The sequence below is a fragment of the Myxocyprinus asiaticus genome, chromosome 22 (assembly GCF_019703515.2).
Source record: "Myxocyprinus asiaticus isolate MX2 ecotype Aquarium Trade chromosome 22, UBuf_Myxa_2, whole genome shotgun sequence".
In the NCBI taxonomy this organism is placed as follows: domain Eukaryota; kingdom Metazoa; phylum Chordata; class Actinopteri; order Cypriniformes; family Catostomidae; genus Myxocyprinus; species Myxocyprinus asiaticus.
The window spans coordinates 36,996,260-37,015,497 of NC_059365.1; the positions used below are offsets into that span (position 1 = coordinate 36,996,260).

The window sequence follows — 19,238 nt, forward strand, 5'->3', positions numbered from 1 at the left end:
AAAAGACAGCATAGGGGGAGAAAACAGATCAATGCATGTTTGGGATCTGCTGGTCTGCAGGTGTTTGCCATAAGCATACCATGTCACATTGTGAGCCTGTCCACCAGCTGTTTTGCTGGGAGTCAATCACTGGGGGCTAATGAGTCCTCTAGGAAGTGATGTGAGGGGTGACGGCCCTAAGTCCAGAGCCCTTTGCTGCTTGGAGCTCTGTTGGGCTTGGTTAGCCTACCCCGCCTGACACCGCAGATTGATTTTTGCGACTATTCTCTAAGATGCCTGGACGATACATTAGTGTGGGTGGAAGGACCGATAGACATATCTGCACACAAACTGAAACACACACACGCACACACACACTATGTGATAGGGAAGACATTGAGTAAGTCTTTCCCGAGGCAAACTGGCAAATCCACATGCTGTGAGCTCGTGTAGCAGGAAAACATGAAGAAAATGTGTGTGTAATTTAGAGCAGTCTGGTGCTGGAGATACAAGTCAAAGCTGCTAAATCTGAAGCTCTCATAGTTTGCCCCTCTAGCAAATCTGAGCGTGTTGATAATTCAGAAGCAGAATGTAAATGCTCTTTTCAACAGGATGTGAGCTCACAGAACAGTTCACACGTCGATAAAACCAAGGAAATGACCAAATTCTTCCAGCTGTGAGAAAACTATAGGCAAGGCTATCTGCCCTCAAGCATTGATATTTATACCAAGCTTAATTGTCAATGCATTCAGTCTGAACATGAAATGCACAGAGATATCTCCCATCTTAAAGGAATAGTTCACTAAAAAATTACAATTCAGTTATTATTTACTCACCCTCAAGTTATTCCAAGCCCATATGCCCCATATGCTGTTATCTTTTCCATACAACATGTGAGGAGGAATTTTTTAAGAATTGCTATGCAGCTCTTGCCATACAACAACAGTTCTTGTTGCTGGGCAAAATAACCCCATACAAGCACCATAAAAGTAGTTCATTAGACAGTTATACGATACATTTCTGTTGATCACACAAAGTTAAATCTGAAGTATGTAATGTCTGCACCACTAGCGCCACCAGATGGAATTGCAAAAATACATTTTGTTTTCAAAACAGCTTTCTGAATACCCCGTCTGACATTGGCCTAACAAAGAGATAGTTCCACCCCCAACTCACGCCATTGGTTGAGTAACATTGGGGTGGGTCTAAGCGGGTCATTCAAAACAAACAGAGCAATTTTCATAGCACCACAGAAACACAGTGCTTAAAGTTTTCGAGAAAATTAAGCTATGAATGGCTTACTTATAGTTGTCTCTGCATATTAAGCTGGTACAGGAGAAAACATTTTAACACAGAAAAAGTTACATAGTTCATCTTTAAGTCACTATTTACTGACAAAGTTTGCATCTAGCCCTTTTGTTGTATGGCAAGAGCTGCTTAAAACAAATGTTTAGTTTTGTAATCCACTGAAAAATATCAGCATGTGTGTTCAAAAATGTTTTACCCAATTTTTAAGACTGACATATTTAAATTTCATAACAAAATACCATCAAATTGAATTGTGTAATTTTTTTTTCCCCTTTTCTCCCCAATTTGGAATGCCCAAATCCCAATGCGCTCTAAGTCCTCATGGTGGCGTAGTGACTCGCCTCAATCCAAGTGGTGGAGTACGAATCTCAGTTGCCTCCATCTGAGACCGTCAATCCGCACATCTTATCACATAGCGTGTGTGGAGGCTTCACGCTATTCTCCGCAGCATCCACGCACAACTCACCACGTGCACCATGGGTCTGTTCCAAAAATTAGTGAGCTGTCTCCTGCCTACATTCTATGGCAGTGTCCTAACTGAAATGGAGCCTCATAAAAGAGCAATTTGGAACGCTCTAACAAGGGGAAGCTCCACGCATTATTCAAATAGCACTCCTCACGCGCAGTGCACAGGAGATTCCACTTGCACCAGATTTCAGTACTGGTGATGCGAGAGGAACGATGCAATCCTCTAATTAGCAAAAATATACATGGCACACACACCTTTTGTGTAAAATAGTCAGTTTTCTATCATATGAAACAATTTAGCATACTTTTCAGTTTTGAATGGATTATAAGTATATTTATAATTAAAATTTCTCCGCTTTGTCAGCCATCTTGGATTTATTTTTCCAACGAGCTCATCATGGTGCATTCTGGGATAGCCTACCTGGGAAAGGATACATCTGATGCTACCTTAGAATCTGGCCAAAACGAGATATCTTAGGAGGCAGCATAATTGAATACCTACCTTTTGGAACAGCCTTCATGTCGGGAGCACGCTAGTGATGTCTTAAAGTGCTGCCTCCGGAGGAAGCTCACAAGATTTTGGAACAGACCCCGTGACAGAAATGCATTTTTTTGCATCTTAAAGTGGCCGCAGAGGAGACCAGAGCCCCTACTACTTTAGAAATGGAAATATGGCAATTTGTTATCAATTCAGCCATGTGCAGCCAAAGGGGATGCTTCTGTATACCTGCAGTATAGGTTCATCTGCCTGCACTGTGTCCAATCCCCAAATGAAATTAGCCAGTTAAGCCAAAGGAGACACAATCATATTAAAATTTTGCCTAATCCTCACCTCCACCACCCTCACCCTAGGTGGAAAAGAGGCTAATCCCTGTCATGGCATATGCACTGGGCTGTGCTCTCTAGAGACGACATCTGAGTTTCTGGAAAGGGAGCTGTACTGCCCCTCGCATTTGTCATGTTACAATAGAGGTTGGTACTCATTCCACACTATGTTAATGACCTCAGTAAAGCTAAGGCAAGCATCACTATTACTATTACTTATACTTTAGGTTATGGATTTAAAAAACATATAACTCCAAGTATTACAATTCTGCAGCATTTGTGCTACATACAAGAATGTCACCTCAAATCTTGCGACTTGTTAAGAATAGGTGTGCTAATGCTTTTCTAAGAAATCAGACTAACAATTTTTGTCTGATGGACGATAAAACAGATGAAAAATTCGATAGACATATTTAGGGACCAGACTACCATAGAGATTTGGGGATGGGCTCTTTTTACTTGGGCAAGTGCAACCAAGAACACCCTGGTAGTCAGCAAGCAATGGCCTAGCATCCATCTAGAACACCCCAGCAACCACATAGCAAACTGTGCTCAGATTTGTCAAAACATTCATGTCAGCAAAGTCAGAGATTTAATACAAACTAATCTCTGCTCAAATTCTTCCATTATCGAATTAAGCTATGCACATACATTTTATAATTTCTGTATGTCAACAATACATCTATCTTTATTCCAACAAAAGGAATTTTTAGAGATTTTTTGTCCGAGACAAAGTTGATACATAAATGAAACATAACCGAGAACTCTTAAGTAACCTGAGCTATGAAAGAGCGACCTCTGAGCAATAAAATGTGTGTTGGGACATTTGGTGTACACAGCCGTGTTGTTGGCTCACATTTTGAATGGTTGTCACAGAGTGCTGAGGCCCTCATATCACACAGACGTATGGAGCCTTTACTGCTACTGTAGACGAAGGTGTTGCACTGCTGAGGGTGAAACTCTGCTGCTGTTATCACCTCCGTCAGCTCCTCCATGTTCACTGGCTTTATATCTACAATGTCTGAGGAAAAAGTGCTCAGGAAACCTCCTCAACAAGCAATGGATCATCAATAACAGTCATTAATGGCAAATGGGGAAAAACAACCATTTAAAAGGACAGCAGCTTAGCAACTGGGGTATTTTAGTGTTTTACCATTTTTAAGATCACAAGAAATACAAATGTGAGTTTTGTTGCTTTTAGTTTATGTCTGATAGCCATCTGAGGCCATCTTTATGCTAGTGTACTCCTAAAAGTTGGCATACAATTCTAGCAGAAATATGCATTTAAAATGTACAGCCTTTTTCTTTTGTGAAAATGGACAAAAAATATTGATGACTTGTCAATTTTTTGTCCAATAAAATGCTTGCTTGCCCCTCACCCTAACACCACCCTCCACCAGCAAATCATGGTTTGGCGGAGTGTTTAAACTAAAGACCACTGGTTATTTATAAAAAGGACAAGCCCTCCTTTATGTCCTACCCCAACCTCAGCTTTCAATAGGATATTTACAGTACATTAACACAATGTTCGGCAAACCATTTCATAGGATTTTTAAGGCATTGGAATGGACCCAGTAATGACTCTCGAAGTGTCCTTCCCAAAACAAGTATGGTCTGGGTTTCTGTGACCCTCTTTGAGGTCCAAGGATACTGAAACTTCTGTTGGTGATCTCTAGGTTCCACAGGTTGATCCTCAGGTCATCTGTGGACATGAAGGTCTCGTAGTCACTGTTGACAGAGATAGAGTTGATATGGTACGTGTGTGCATTGGAAAACACTCTCCGAGGTGTGGCCTCAACCATGAGATCCATAGGCCGCAGTACTGGCACCTAAGAGAAGAAGAAAATGAAAGTTTCAGAATAGGCTGTCGGATCTATACCTCTACACAACACAGTCCTCACATTAACATTATTAATATTTTGGCCTAAGAGTACAAAAAATAATTATCTAAACATTTACACCGTATGTATTGGCTAGAATAAACAATGATATAATTATAAACTACAAAATGAAAGAATTAAATTAAGACATGATGCATGCTACTACATAACTAACTGAGCAAATGTAATTGACGTCACTTGGCTCGTTCAAGTGTGTGTGAATTCTGCAACAAGGGACAAAATTGTTGTGTTCAAATTTCAGAAGCGTATGTCAGTGGAGGTGTATTAGGAGGGGGTGCAATTTTGCAATTTGATTTAACTTCACCTGTAATATGCGGAGCTATTAACATAACACCCAATCGTCTTCAATATTGGCTTCTAGCAGTTGAGGAGACTTTTTTCCTGGGATAGCAGCACTGGTGGGAGAAGTTTAATGCAGGGAGCTGCACGGTAAAAATTACCCCATTGAAATCAAATTGCGTGAATGAGTGATTCTTTCGTTACTCACTGCTGTTTTCTCATGACAGAAAAAGCACAAAGCACAGCCATGTTTATTTAAAACGTTTATTTAAAGTAATCAAATTATAGCTAAGACTAATTATTGGGACAAAAGGCGTCCCGACTGTAGCTCCATTGGGACGCGGCTTGTAAAATCGGGGAATGTCATGGTTTTATCGGGACGTCTGGTCGCCCTTACTAACACTCATATATTTTTTTCTTTCACAACCATTAATTGTTTGTAAAGCCCTGTCAACCATAGAGCTTAAACGAGTCTGTGGGACAGCTAAAAGACCAGATTTGGAGCAGCGAAGATTTTGTACCATGTCCATGTTACAAAGCTGTGAAGTGAAGTTTTGGTAGGCTATAACATAAAATAAAGGCTGTTGACTATATAAAAATAAACTATATAAACAAAACTTCCTGTTTCAACAGGAAATATATTTCATGCCGTCTTTAATAATAGGTAGACTATAACAAATTCAAAATGCACAGCTAAACTTTTTTAGCACTCTATATTTGGCACCAGCTGCCATCTAATTGGAGCTAATGACCATTATGATGGTGCTCAGTGTGGGTATGGTATTTTGTGAGCTGGGCCATCCTATGGGACACATTTAAGAGGCCACTATTCTGCACATCCTGCTGTCGACTGGCAGTTCAGAACAGCACCATGCCCCACCTGCAGGTCCTTATTGCATTATGCAGATGCTTTGTGATTTCACTCTGAACTGATGCTGATGTTTAGAGGCAATGTGCCATTCCAAAAGACAGTCACTCATTACCACATCACAGAATCACCTCTGCCTTGTGTGAGTGTGACATCAGCAATCTGTTTAACAAAGCTCTGGAATCACCCTTTAGGCTTTCAAACCACTTTTGTAATTATTCAGCTGCATTTCAGCTGATTATCACAGTCGAGCTGAAACCATTTTGTGGTGGAGGACGACTGCTGTGAGCTTTTAGAGTGGAATAATAATAAGGATGGTTTGGTTAAGTCGCACACCTCCGAATGCCATTAGAATTTATATGCCCTTTGTTTATCATGCTGACAGATTTATGTTCCCCATTCTTAATCTCAGCCTCAGATGGCACACCCCTGGACCGGCCAGATTCAATTCACTGACCTCCGGATGCATATTGTTCACAAAAATGGCAATGGCTTGCTGAAATCCCTAGCTTCAATCTGATTGGCTGGTTTTATGCAACTTTCGGGAGTCAGGATGAACAGGCTTTTTATTGTTCCGTCAAGAAACAAAAAGTGCAGGGGGCCTGGGTAGCTCAGACTACCACCCCTGGAGTCGCAAGTTCGAATCCAAGGTGTGCTGAGTGACTCCAGCCAGGTCTCCTAAGCAACCAAATTGGCCCGGTTGCTAGGGAGGGTAGAGTCACATGGGGTAACCTCCTCGTGGTCACGATTAGCGGTTCTCACTCTCAATGGGGCACGTGGTAAGTTGTGCGGGGATCGCGGGGAGTAGCATGAGCCTCTACATGCTAAGAGTCTCCGGTGTCATGCACAACGAGCCACGTAATAAGATGTGCGGACTGACGGTCTCAGAAGCGGAGGCAACTGAGACTTGTCCTCCGGCATCTGGATTGAGGTGAGTAACAACGCCACCACGAGGACCTACTAAGAATTGGGCATTCCAAATTGGGAGAAAAGTTGATAAAAAAAAAAAAGTGCTTTTCTGAGCACAGTTAGTAGCAGTTCCAGTAGCATTTCCACTTGAACACGGTTTGATACAGTATGATTGCAAACCGTTCCTGACCTTCATTTCTCAGCATGGTTAGCTAACCGTACTCAGGACGAAGAACCGCATTAGTTGAACGCCTGTAGTGACGTGGCAACTCACGATTGGTCACTTGCTCAGTCAGTCCATTCTAATCATGATTTCGCAGCACCTCAATTGAAAAAGAAACTGTAAACATGTCAGCGAGCCCAGACTAGTACTGAATGGCACGCTTTAGCAACAAGTTCTGTTCAGCTCGATGTTTGCCAAACTAAACAGTACCACAAAGCAGTCGTAGTGTGTCGAACATGTCCATGTGGGCTCGTGGTCAAAAGAAAATACTTTGAAAGTCTTAGTGCTCGACAATGCGCAAGACGTAATGTCGCGCTGAAACACTAAGTATACCCTACCCTTAAGTAGCCAGTTCTTGACCATAATAGGCTATGATGTGGAACAGAATCTATGCTGATAGTCAGAAATAATTTTCTTTAGATGATATGTCAAATAATTGTGAAATCTGAGGTGGTCACTGCTGTCTGATGAGAAAAAATAACTTCCTGTGCCCATTTCAGAGGTCTCAATGCAGTTCAAATAGCAAACAATTCATGCAGAAAGTGAGGATAGTGGAAGAGACCGTGGAAAACAAGATTTTCAATCATTTTTCTTGTCTGCCCATGGAGGGAGAGAGGGGGTACTACAGCATTTTTCCCATTTTATGGGCCAGACAACATTAGTAGGTCAAACGGCACAAGAATCAATTTTGACTCACTTTTTTGTTATAAAAGGTCAGGTATCTGGCTTTAAATGGCATGGCGGTCACACCTTGTATCATGTCAGTGCACTGACTGCAGAAACTAGTGCACTGCGGACCTTAGGGGTAAAATCACATACTGAGATAAGCGTAATATCAATGTTGGCACTGGTGACTGCCAGAACACATGACATGTGTGCTTTCCCCTCCTCCCTCAATACGCACTCCTCTACCGGAGCGCCGCGATAAATTCGTCCCTGAATCTCCAGCACACATACATTTCATGGTCCAAAAGGGATTGCTGCCCGCTCCCTGCCATCACCCTGGTGTAAGGCTAATCTTCCGCCCGGACGGACAATGGTGGAGGAGTGGAGGGCTTTAATCCATTAGGCCATGAAGCAGAAAACAGACACCGCACCAAACATTAATGGGTACTCGGAGTCGCGCCCTCTTTGTATCTGTATTCAATTTGGAGGGATGAGTGGAGAATGAGAGAGCAGAGGGAGGAATGATAGTGCCCCCTTCACTGCATATTATCATCTCTCTTTGTCCTTGTTGTCTGATTATGAATTAATTCCTTTTGGTCGCTGACAGCGCATCGTTTGTCAGCATCGGCACTGAACACAGCGAAGGAGATTTTCGTATGAGAATGCGCACCAACAGATTTCTAATAATTGTTTCTTGAAACAGACACAATTCATTGGAGGATGAAACATAACTGTCAAACCAACTGCAATTTCGACAGAATGAACCACGGCACGGTTTGCAGGGTGATAGATGTGGTAAGATGTGGAGTTCTAAGATGTGTGCATACTATGCTATTTTTGCCACGATTTTGCTGACTGACAATTTTCGCAGATCGTAAAAGATTTCATTTGTCAAAGGGCGAAATCGGCAGTTATAATGGTTTACTTACATTATGCTATTATATTGACATTTTAAATTTACTCACCCAACCCCAAACCTAAACCTAACCTATTATCAACAATATAAGACATGTAACAACAGGCAGGTAAATTTAGTCACAATTATTTTATTTACATTACATTCAATAAAGATATTTTTGAAACTGAAGGTTTTAATCGCTGAAAATCATCCTCTTTGTGCAGGCAGTCACAACTCATTAAAAAATATACATCCAAACATTACAATATCACGACCGGTCACATGACACGTGAGAGCCAATGGCATTTGACATCAAAGTGACTTCTAAAATATGGACAAAGGGTGATGTTTTGGTGATGCAGGGAAAAATTGCTGTAAGTATGTATCGTTATGAGACTGTGTTGGACTGCTCCAATGAGGGCTGTCTAATGAACCAATAGGAGCAAAGCAATTCATGAAGTACAGTATTCTTCTTTGCTATATGTAGAAGTATGTGTATTATCTTTATATGGTACAGTTTGACATAAAAGACTGTTAATGCTACAGTCTGCCTTGGCTTTTACCCAAGATCTTACAAGCAACAATAGTAAAGGACAGAAAAAAATTGCAGAATCGCACAGTGTACATCCGACTTAACTGAGCTAACTATAGATTTCATGCTACATTATTGTCAGCTAAACCACTGGAAAATTTAGATTTATTTCTTTTAAAATGTATAACCAGATTTAGGTCTTTTAGGATGTCCAATGACCAAATATAGATATTTAGAGACGTCTAATTTCGAAATGTAATAGCTGCGGTGGAACTTGCCTTTTCGAAATGAAGGTGAAAGTAAAAAAAGAGGTGCAAGCTACTATATTTATCCAGTACAGTAACTAGGGCTAGGTGATGTACTGAATATTCACAATATAATCACAATGATTTGGCTGGCACTATTGTGAATATCACAATAATTTGAATGTGCTTTTTATTTGCCGTTTTCTAAAAATTAGGCTAATTTCACAACCCTTCAGGGCTACAGTTAATCAAAATAAAACCAGAATCACAATACTACAGTAAGTAGTCAGCCAGAATGACCCTTACTGCTGTGTTAAAGGCAACGCGGTAAATACATGCAAGCCAACTTGTTCACAAAAATACTGCCAGGTGGTGGCTGTTAAGTCAGAACGAAAAAGGCAAGAATAGTGGTAGAATAGTGTAGGCTGAAAAATATAGAGATATCATTTTTGTATCCATATCGCCCCGCCCTAACAGTAAGCATATTAAACATTTTGCTTGTCGTCATTGTCACAGACAGCGATAAGAAAAGCCAGCTGACCTGTAATGTGGTGATAGTGGTCGGGTCTCGGATCCTTCCATCTTCATCCTTCAGGTTATATCCCTCCGGTCTCTTATCTCTCTCACTGATCTTCCACAATTTTACAGTTTTATCTAAAAATAAGCCAAAACACAGAAACATCTTCAATACACCATTGAGAGATAGTGAGACATAATAAAAAGAAGAAATTGGTAGAAAGAAGGAAATAAGAAGGTGGGCAGTGGGAAATTTAGCAATCTGTGGCACACAATCTGGCACAGCGTTGGCATTGATCCTGCACCAACAGAGAATGTAAACCACAGCCATACCATCTGAACATGCAGAGATGTATGATGTCACTGAAAGAGAAAGCCGAATTTCCTGTTCCTTCATAATTATTTGAGACGACAGCAGCCTTTGTGTTATTAGGATCTTAGCTTGTACATTCTGCTCTAATGATACAAATCATTACATATCAATAAAAACTCATGAAACTGTTTGGTTAGCTATAGATTGGTGACTGGCAGTGGTTTTGGAAACATAATTCAGAGGAAGAAGGGTGAGGCTATTGTATTCAACTGCAAAGAATTGAAAATACTCTGATAATCTTCTGAGGGGAAAACAATAGAGCACAACAATAGGGTCCATGAAGTAAAAATCCCATTCATTTTCTCCATAGCGAAAATAATTTTCAGCGATAACATATACACCTTTCTTGACAGAGCTAACGTGAGCTCTGAGGTTGTTAAGTGATGGTACTGTATATGCTTCTAGAGAAGCCACAAGCCAGTGTGGTTTCCACTTCATTTAAAAATTTGTTTGATTAATTACTGAATTCCTGGTGAAAAACTACACTACCCATATTCCTGAAGAGAGATCCACCAATCAGAGAAGTTGCTGTTAGCTAGTTACTCAGCAATAACCACCCACTCATATAAAGTATTGCATATAACGTAACTGAGTCTCCCTACACTCTCAAAAAACTATATTCGATATATTTTAATATATTCCGCAAGAACATGTTTGTTTATAATTAAGGACATACAGTCAATCATTTTATACAGTACCATAGTTTTTGAATCAACTACTTCAGTCGCAATAATTCCTATGCTTCATTAGAATAAGTAGTTTGTTCCTTCTTAAAAGTACACAGTCTGATACCTTAGTAATTTTTGATTTTCAAATACTTTTTTAGCTTTAAATTTAAGTTTGTAATGTTGAAGTGGTTTGAGCTGGTTTGTTGTTTTAAAATGGAAAAAAATGAATGAGAAAAATACTTTGGTTCCAGAAATGTTTTTCTCATTCATTTTTTTACTACTTACCGATTACCGTGCTCAAGTGGAAATGCTACTGGAACCGTTACTCAACCTACTCAGAACCGTTCTGCCTGATGGTGGAAAAGTTCATTAAACTTATGGTTTTTTGAATTGAAAGCTCAAGTGCACTCACCATTGGTGGACAGCAGGAAGTATGCAGCATTTTGTTGAGGCAGCCAACGAATCTTATTGATCTTCTCCTCAATCTCTAAACTCTTCAGGTAGTCAAACTCCGGCTCATGACTCTGAAACGTGCTGTAAACATTGTACTCCCCACGTCTGTGAGGCTGGTTCTTGGTCTGTGGGAGAGAGAAGAGAAATTTGTCAAATAAAACCAAATCCAACTGTATAGATTGCCAACTTTGTTGATTAGACCAGCACAGCTGGGGACCAAAACATGTTGTGTTTTGGACACTGTTACCAAGCATGGGCTGCTGGTGTGCTGGTGCCCTCACCAGACTCTACCAGTTTAACCAGTTTCCTTTTTTAAGTTTTTGTCAATGGGGTCCAAACTATCAAGCTCCAAAAATGACATAAATGCAGCATAAAGGCTATCGATAAGACTTAAGTGTCTCATCGGACATTTAACCTAGAACTGTAATACGTGTACAAAACCATGTAGTATCATTTTGCAAAAATGTCACCACAGTCACAATTTTCATGAGATCAGGCTGGCTTTATCTGTTTGCACATGCACAGCGATTTGAAGAATGGCTTTAAACCTGGTAACATGGTAAAATGAGCTAAGAGTAATGCACGCTTAGTGGTAGCTAAAAACATAATCTGCCAAAAATATTTAATAAACAAACACGAGGAACAGAGTATGTGTAGTACTCTGTGAATGACGGGCGCTCAAATTCTCAGGAAATTTGCAGAGCTTTGTCTGGGCCTGTGAAAAACCAATAAAGTGCTACTGATTCTGTTTCCAGCTAATTGCAGGTTTCCAGTTCACAGTTGGCCAGTTACATTAATGCATTCACAATCAATGACAGCATGGAAATAAGGAAGTGTTCATGTTGGGAACCATCAAAATCAATAATTGTGAAACCGCTAATGCAGTTAAATTAAAGTAAACAGAAGGGTAACGAGAAGGAGGCCCTTTCTAAAGGGGGTTATGTGTGCGTGTGTGTGTGTAGAATTTAGGGTATTGTAAAAAAGCAGGCATGTCCCAATGTGGCTGGATTAGCTAACAGTGTGGTGCCTTTTCCACAGACGAAACCTAATTTAATTTGATTTAGTGGCTAAATAACTCAAAAAAGCTTCATGTTTGAGCATGTGCACATAAGATTAAACCTGTGGTTTATTAGATGCCTGTGTTTCTTTAAAAGCCTCACCTGTTTACAGACTGTGTGCCCATTGAAACCTTGTTAAAAGCCACAGGAAGTATTGTTACAGGGTGAGGCAGGTTTTTTCTCTCTCGCTCATACAGTAAGAAAAGTACAGATTCTTTGACCTGCTGTCAACATGCTGTCTACATGAATCTGTGTAGGAAAGATTTCATGATCTTACCTCTTGTTCCCTTTGAAAAACCACCACTCTTCCTCCTTTGTCTCCTGTAGCCAAGAGCTCTCCTGTAGAGTTGAACTCCACAGTAGAGATGATGTCAGCTGCAACAGAATACAAGAGAGTCTTTAAGTTTACGATGCTTAACATTTTATATAAGAGATAATGTAGAGTCAGTCGGTCATTATCTACTTCGCATCATTGTCTTGATCAACCTTTCAGTGTTTATTTAATGAGAATGACCATCTGACTGCACATTATCCCCCTTACTACAAGGCTACTTAACAAATAAATAATTAAATGGACATGAAATATTGATTATTATTTTTAGAGAGGTACCAATATGGAATTTCTGGTCTGATACAGATAACTGATACTTTACAGCTTGTTGTGGCCGATAACGATAACCGATAATTTTACTTTTTGCCTTTTAACCCTTTAAAATGGAGCTGCTAGCGTTTTTTTAAAAGATGCTCACTTGAACCAGAAAGTATGTCTGTATTACAGATGTTATGCTGATTTGATTAATAATACATTAGATTAAACTTGCACAAATAGTATTGTGCCCTTTAGAGGACAGGGTGGGAATTATTTTTCTAAAGTAGTATTGCATGCCCTTGCAATGAGTTTTGCTTTCCTTTGCTATAAATTTACCATGGTTTTACTACAGTAACTATATTTTAACCATTATATTTGTAATGAAACCATAGCGATAATACAGGAAAACGAAAACTATGTTAATAAAAACCATAATTTTGTGGTTATCATATTTTTACAATACAAATACCATAGTTTAATTATGGTTTTACTATAGTAATATTATAGACTGTAGTAACTATAGCTTTTGGCGGAAATAGTTTTTCTATAGTAATATTGTAAACATGACTGTTGTCGGCTAACCATGTTTTGTTTTTTGGTGGAAACCATGGTTTTACTATAGTAATATTGTAGTAAATAACTATGAAAAGTAAGTTAAGTAACCATGTTTTTTTGGCGGAAACCATGGTTTTAATACAATACACTGTATCCATATAGTAACCATGGTTGTACTATAGATTAACCATGGTAATTCTTTTGGTTACTATGATTTTACAAATATTTGTAGTAAAACCATAATAACCACATAATTATGATTTTTATTACCATAGCTTTCCTTTTCCTGTATTATTACTATGGTTTTACTACGAATATCAAGGTTAAAATATGGTTACTACAGTAAAACCATGGTACATTTATTGCAAGAGAATGCAAAAGTATTGCGAGGGCACACAAAACTATTTCAGAAAAATATTTTCCCGCCCTGTCCTCTAAGGGGCTCTGTAGTGTCCACATGAGTATTTAAATTAATCTTGATGAATGTTGCAAAAAAGAAAAAAATTCCCTGAATTCCCTGTGTGATTTCATTATATTTTATGGGATTAGTTATGTTTCTTCTTTTTTTCCCAAATATGTTTATTGTCATTTTCTTGTTTTATAACATCACATCAAAGAAACATACAGTAACAATACAACAGTTTAGGAACTGAAACAAGTACACATATCCCCATACACACACACTCAACTCGCATCGATAAAAAAAAAAAAAAAAAAAAAAAAAAAATTCCCTACATTTTTTACAATTTCTTTTCAGGTAAAGCCTACTGTAATACAATTCAATGGAAAGGAGGAGGCGAGAACCGGCTTGACAATATAAATAATATTTTAATAATGAACTTAACCAAAAAAGACAGGTGTCAGACAGCTGTCCGTAACTCTCTCTCTGTTGCACTGCCGTCTCCGGTTGGCTTTATCCCTCTCGGGCTTAATCAGCCTAATTAGGGGCCGGGTGTGCGGAATCACAACCCGGCCCTGCCCTCTGCCCTGCCACATTCCTCCCTCGATCTCTCAGGCCGGGGAGCCCTGAGTACATACACGGTACATACACATTGTAACACCCCGTCGCGTTTTTGGTGGATGGAAGGGGTCCTCCCGCTCCAGGCGGTAGGCCAGGAGCCCCTCCCTGCTCGCGGTCGGTGGTCTCAGACCCCACCACGTTTCAGCGGCTGGTAGGGGTATCCTCCACCCCTGGCAGCGGCCCTGACCGCTCCAGGCGGTCGGTTAGGAGCCCTTCCTCCCCTCGCGGGCGGCGGCCGTTCCTCCGCTCTCAGGCGGCCGGGTTCCTCCATCCCCCGGCGGATGGCCACAGCTGCTCCGCTGGGGTGGATGGTAGTGGCGAGGACTCTACTACGGCGCATCCCTCCTCCCTCCCGGATTTCGGCACTAGTGTAACACAATTCAGTGGAAAGGAGGATGCGAGAACTGGCTTGACAATATAAATAATATTTTAATAATGAACTTAACCAAAAAAGACAAACACAAACAGGTGTCGGACAGCTGCCCGTAACTCTCTGTTGCACTGCCGTCTCTGGTCGGCTTTATCCCTCTCGGGCTTAATCAGCCTAATTAGGGGTCAGGTGTACAGAATCAAGACCCGGCCCCGCCCTCCGCCCTGCCACACCTACATTTCTAGTTTTCATGATGTATGGTTTTCAACCATGTATGGTTCCCAGAGCTGAACAAAGTCTTCCTGCTTGCCCATAGCAATGTAAGTTAGTCTTTCCAGACCTATACAGTCCGATAGCTCCCTTATCCACATTTTCAAAGATGGAGCATCCATACTCTTCCAACATAGCTCTCCTGGCTTGAAGGAGTCAAAAGTCCAGAAGTTTAGTCTGTTTCGATGTTTGTATAAAGTCCATTGGATATATTCCAAGAACACAAAGTTTAACATTCAAAGGGACTTTGGTGTTAAACAGTTCCGACAGACATTTTCTAACCTCCTTCCAGACGTTTTGGATCTTTGGACATTTCCATATAGAGTACCTTTCTAGTCTAAACATTTAGTACACACATCTGGAATATTAGCAGACATATGATGAAGTTTGACAGGATTTATGTACGTTCTCATTAACCACTTATATTGGATATATACAGGTTATCCGTTCATATTTTTATGACATGTTGCTTTTTAACTGTAAATATTTAAAGAAATGTTTTTTGGGGATTAGATATCTCTGACATAATTGATAAAAAGAAAGTAAAACTCCATCTTCATAAAGATCCATCATTTTCCGAATACCTTTTATATTCCATTACTTAAATCCTCCATCTTTCTTACCAGGCATAAACTGTTCATTACCCCAAATAGGATTAAATTGAGACAGTTCAGGCATATCACCTATATGTTTATGTGCAGCATGCCAGACTGAGATTGTGTTTTTAAGAAAAGGATTTTTTGTGCAGTTCTTCAATGACTTAAATATCCAAGGAGTATAGATACAGATTTAATGGTAGATTTGGAACGGACTCTTGTTCGATGCTTACCCAGGCTAGGGGCACTGTTGTACAGAAATAATATGACACTGATGTCAGTTGGGCAGCCATATAATACAATCTGAGATTGGGAAGTTGAAGCCCTCCCCTCTCATAATGCAGATATAATAGTTTAAGGCGAAGTCTAGCTTTCCTGTCATTCCAGATAAATTGACCAAATAATTTAAGTTTGTCGTAAAACATGTTTGGTAGTGGCAGCGGGAGTGCTTGAAAATAATAGAAACATTTGGGTAGAATAGTCATTTTTATTATATTTATTCATCCGACCATGGATATAGGCAAATTGGACCAGCTATTCAATGCTCCAGTTATTCTGTCTACCAGGGGGTCATAATTTGTTGGGATTATTTCACTGAGGTCAGGGGTGGTTTTGACACCCAAGTACCTGAATCCTTCAGTAGCTGTCATAAACGGAGTATTGACTATGGGACTATGTCTTTCTTCCTTATTAAGAAACATTAATACTGATTTGGAATTATTAATTTTATATCCAAAAAAACTCCTCAATTAATCTCATCAAATTGGGAATACTAGTTTTTACATTTGTCAGGAAAAATATAATGTCATTTGTATATAAAGAAATACGATGATCTTTCCCCCCAATTGTAATGCCTGATAATCCTGTATGCGTTCTCACTGCCATGGCTAGGGGTTCGATTGCCAACACAAATAGCAGTGGAGACAAAGGGCAACCCTGATGGGTGGATCGTTGTAAACTAAAGGGTCTCGAGATGGTACTATTAGTTAGGATCTCGGCGGCTGGGTTTGTGTATAACAATCGAATCCATTTGAGAAAGGATTCGCCTAATCCGAATCTTGGGAGTACTTCAAAAAGGTAATTCCATTCTATGCTATCGAAGGCTTGACATGCATCTACTGACAACATTGCTGTGTCTTTTGCATAATGCCTCTCATGTAGTATATTCAAAACTCTTCTAATATTGTGATAACCTTGTCTTTTTTGTACAAAACATTGTTGAACATCAATAATCAACTGAGGGAGATATTCATCCAATCTTCTAGAAAGCGCTTTACAAAGTATTTTTGTGTCACATCCCATTAAACTAATTGGTCTGTAAGATGAGCATTCAGTTGGAGGTTTGTTTGGTTTTAATATTGAAGTTATTATTGCTAATCTTAATGAATCTGGGACTGTTCCTTCAATAAATGATTCTTCATATATATCAAAAAGTGGCCTTACAATTTTCTCTTAATTGTTTTGTAAAACTCTACTGGTAACCTGTCCGGTCCGGTCCCCTATAGCCTCACAAAGGTCTTCAGTTTTCATTGGACTGTCTAGTGCTATTTTTTCATCATCTGATATAGTCTGAAATTGTAACTGGTCAAGAAACACGTTCTGAACTTTTCTATTTTCTGTATATTCTGATTTGTATAGCAATTTATAAAAGTCTCTAAAATGATTATTAATCTCTAATGGGTCCATAGTTAAGTTGCCAGATATTGATTTTATACTATTAATTGTTCTTTCAGCTTGCATTTTCTTTATCCTCCAGGCCAATAATTTACCTGCCTTTTCCCCCTGATCATAGTACGTTTGCTTAGTCCACATTAGATTTGTAGCTACTTTGTCAGTTGTTAATTTATCATAATTAGCTCTCATGAGAGATAGATTATGTAATTTTTCAGGGTCGTTGTCAATATTAATTTCAGTCTCAGCGTTTTTAATTTGGTTTTCGAATGCTTGTAATTCTTGGTTGTACCGTTTGGTTTTAGAACTTGTATAACTAATAATTTCTCCTCTTATATAAGCTTTAAATGCTTCCCATCTGATGCTGGCCATGGTTTCGTCCATATTTAATTCAAAATATTTAATATACAGCTTTCCACAAATTTAACAAATGCTGGGTCCTCTTACAAATAAACTTGTAATCTTCATCTTGAACACTGCTCAAACCTACCTAAATGGATCTCCATAGATATTGCTGCATGATCACTAATTACTATACTATTGTACCAGCATTCTTTTACATTAGACAGTAGTTCCATAGAAATTAAAAAGTAATCAATACGTGAATGAGTTTTATATGAGCTTGAGTAACAAGAAATTAAAAAACCCTTTTGTTTGGGTTCTGTGTTCTCCAAACTTCAATTAATCTTATATCCTTCATATAGTCAATCAATGTTTTTCTAGTTTGTACATGAGTTGTATCAGTTCGGGTGGATCTGTCCAATACTGGGTCTAGGGCACAGTTAAAATCTCTTCCGATAATACTAAGTTTCTCCAATGTAGACACAGTTAAAAATAATTTTTCAAAAAATTATGGGTTGTCATGACTGGGACCATAGATATTAATAAGATTTAGTTTTTGTGATGAAATATTACCTTGAACAATAATATATCTTCCAGATGGATCTTGGGTAGTTTTTGTAATTTGAAATTATATTGATTTGTGTATGAGGATAACTACACCCCTTGCATGAGTATTAAAGTTAGCATGAAATACTTGGCCTGGCCATCTTTTACCCAAATAATGTATGTCTGATGCAATCAAATGTGATTCCTGTAGAAAGACTATTTTAGATTTGAGATATTTCATCCTATTTAATACTTGTTTCAATTTGGCCAGTTTTCTCATTCCCCGGACATTCCAACTTGTGATTTTAATATCCAAACTACTTTTCTATTTTGTTTTCTCCATAAATGATTAGTTATGTTTCTTCTTATTTTTAATATCAGTTATGTACATTGGGGTGTTCTGTGTTATATTTGATGTTTTTTAGTTAATGTTTATTACATTATTTTAATTTCACATGTGTTACCCTGATGGTGTTTTGTGTTTGTGTGAGTGACACTGAGCACTGTCTCTACATGTTTATTGGTCATTGCTCCACGAAGAGCCTCTATTGATGAACTTCATGTCATCATGTGCTCTTCTGTAATTACTACGGTGATTAACATACATTATAAAGTGAAAAGCAGATTTTTACAGTTACAGAAGGTTAATATATCAAGCGTATTATTTAATAATTTAAATGACAGTAATGCACCGTAAAATATACGGGCATCAAAATTACATCCTGTAAAGCCTGAAACGTGGTTACTGTATTTTTTTTATGGTGAATTTCTGGCAACTACAGCTGCCAGTTTTTTACTGCAAATTTAACAGGATTTTTTTTTACAGAGTAATGATTAGGTTTGATGTGCATCTCAATTCAGAGAACAACAATTGATCTAGCAAAAAGCCTACCAGAACATTTTATATCAAGACACAGTAATATTGCATTAAAATAATGCATGTTGTCTCAGTAATTCTTAAATCTACTGTAATATCTACACCATTCATTACAAAGTGTTGTTACATATTTCTTTCTGCAATACCAGAGCACAATAAGCTCCATGAAATCTATTAATCACAGCAGAATTAAAACTTGAGTTCTCATCAGCTACAGTGATTAGCATTATTA

The 19,238-nt window shown here is 38.9% G+C and overlaps 1 protein-coding gene across 2 annotated transcripts in view; it reads right to left on the reverse strand.

Annotated features, from left to right (window-relative positions):
• LOC127412583 (serine/threonine-protein phosphatase 2A 55 kDa regulatory subunit B beta isoform-like) overlaps positions 1-19,238 on the reverse strand; it is a 98,231-nt gene that overhangs the window by 6,762 nt on the left and 72,231 nt on the right. For both annotated transcript variants that reach the window (XM_051649052.1, XM_051649053.1), the window contains exons 2-6: positions 12,447-12,544; positions 11,071-11,236; positions 9,643-9,755; positions 4,232-4,409; positions 3,437-3,601 (exon numbers count right to left, since the gene is read on the reverse strand). In XM_051649052.1, coding sequence (XP_051505012.1) covers positions 3,437-3,601; positions 4,232-4,409; positions 9,643-9,755; positions 11,071-11,236; positions 12,447-12,544 — 720 coding nt within the window. The remainder of the gene's footprint in view (positions 1-3,436; positions 3,602-4,231; positions 4,410-9,642; positions 9,756-11,070; positions 11,237-12,446; positions 12,545-19,238) is intronic.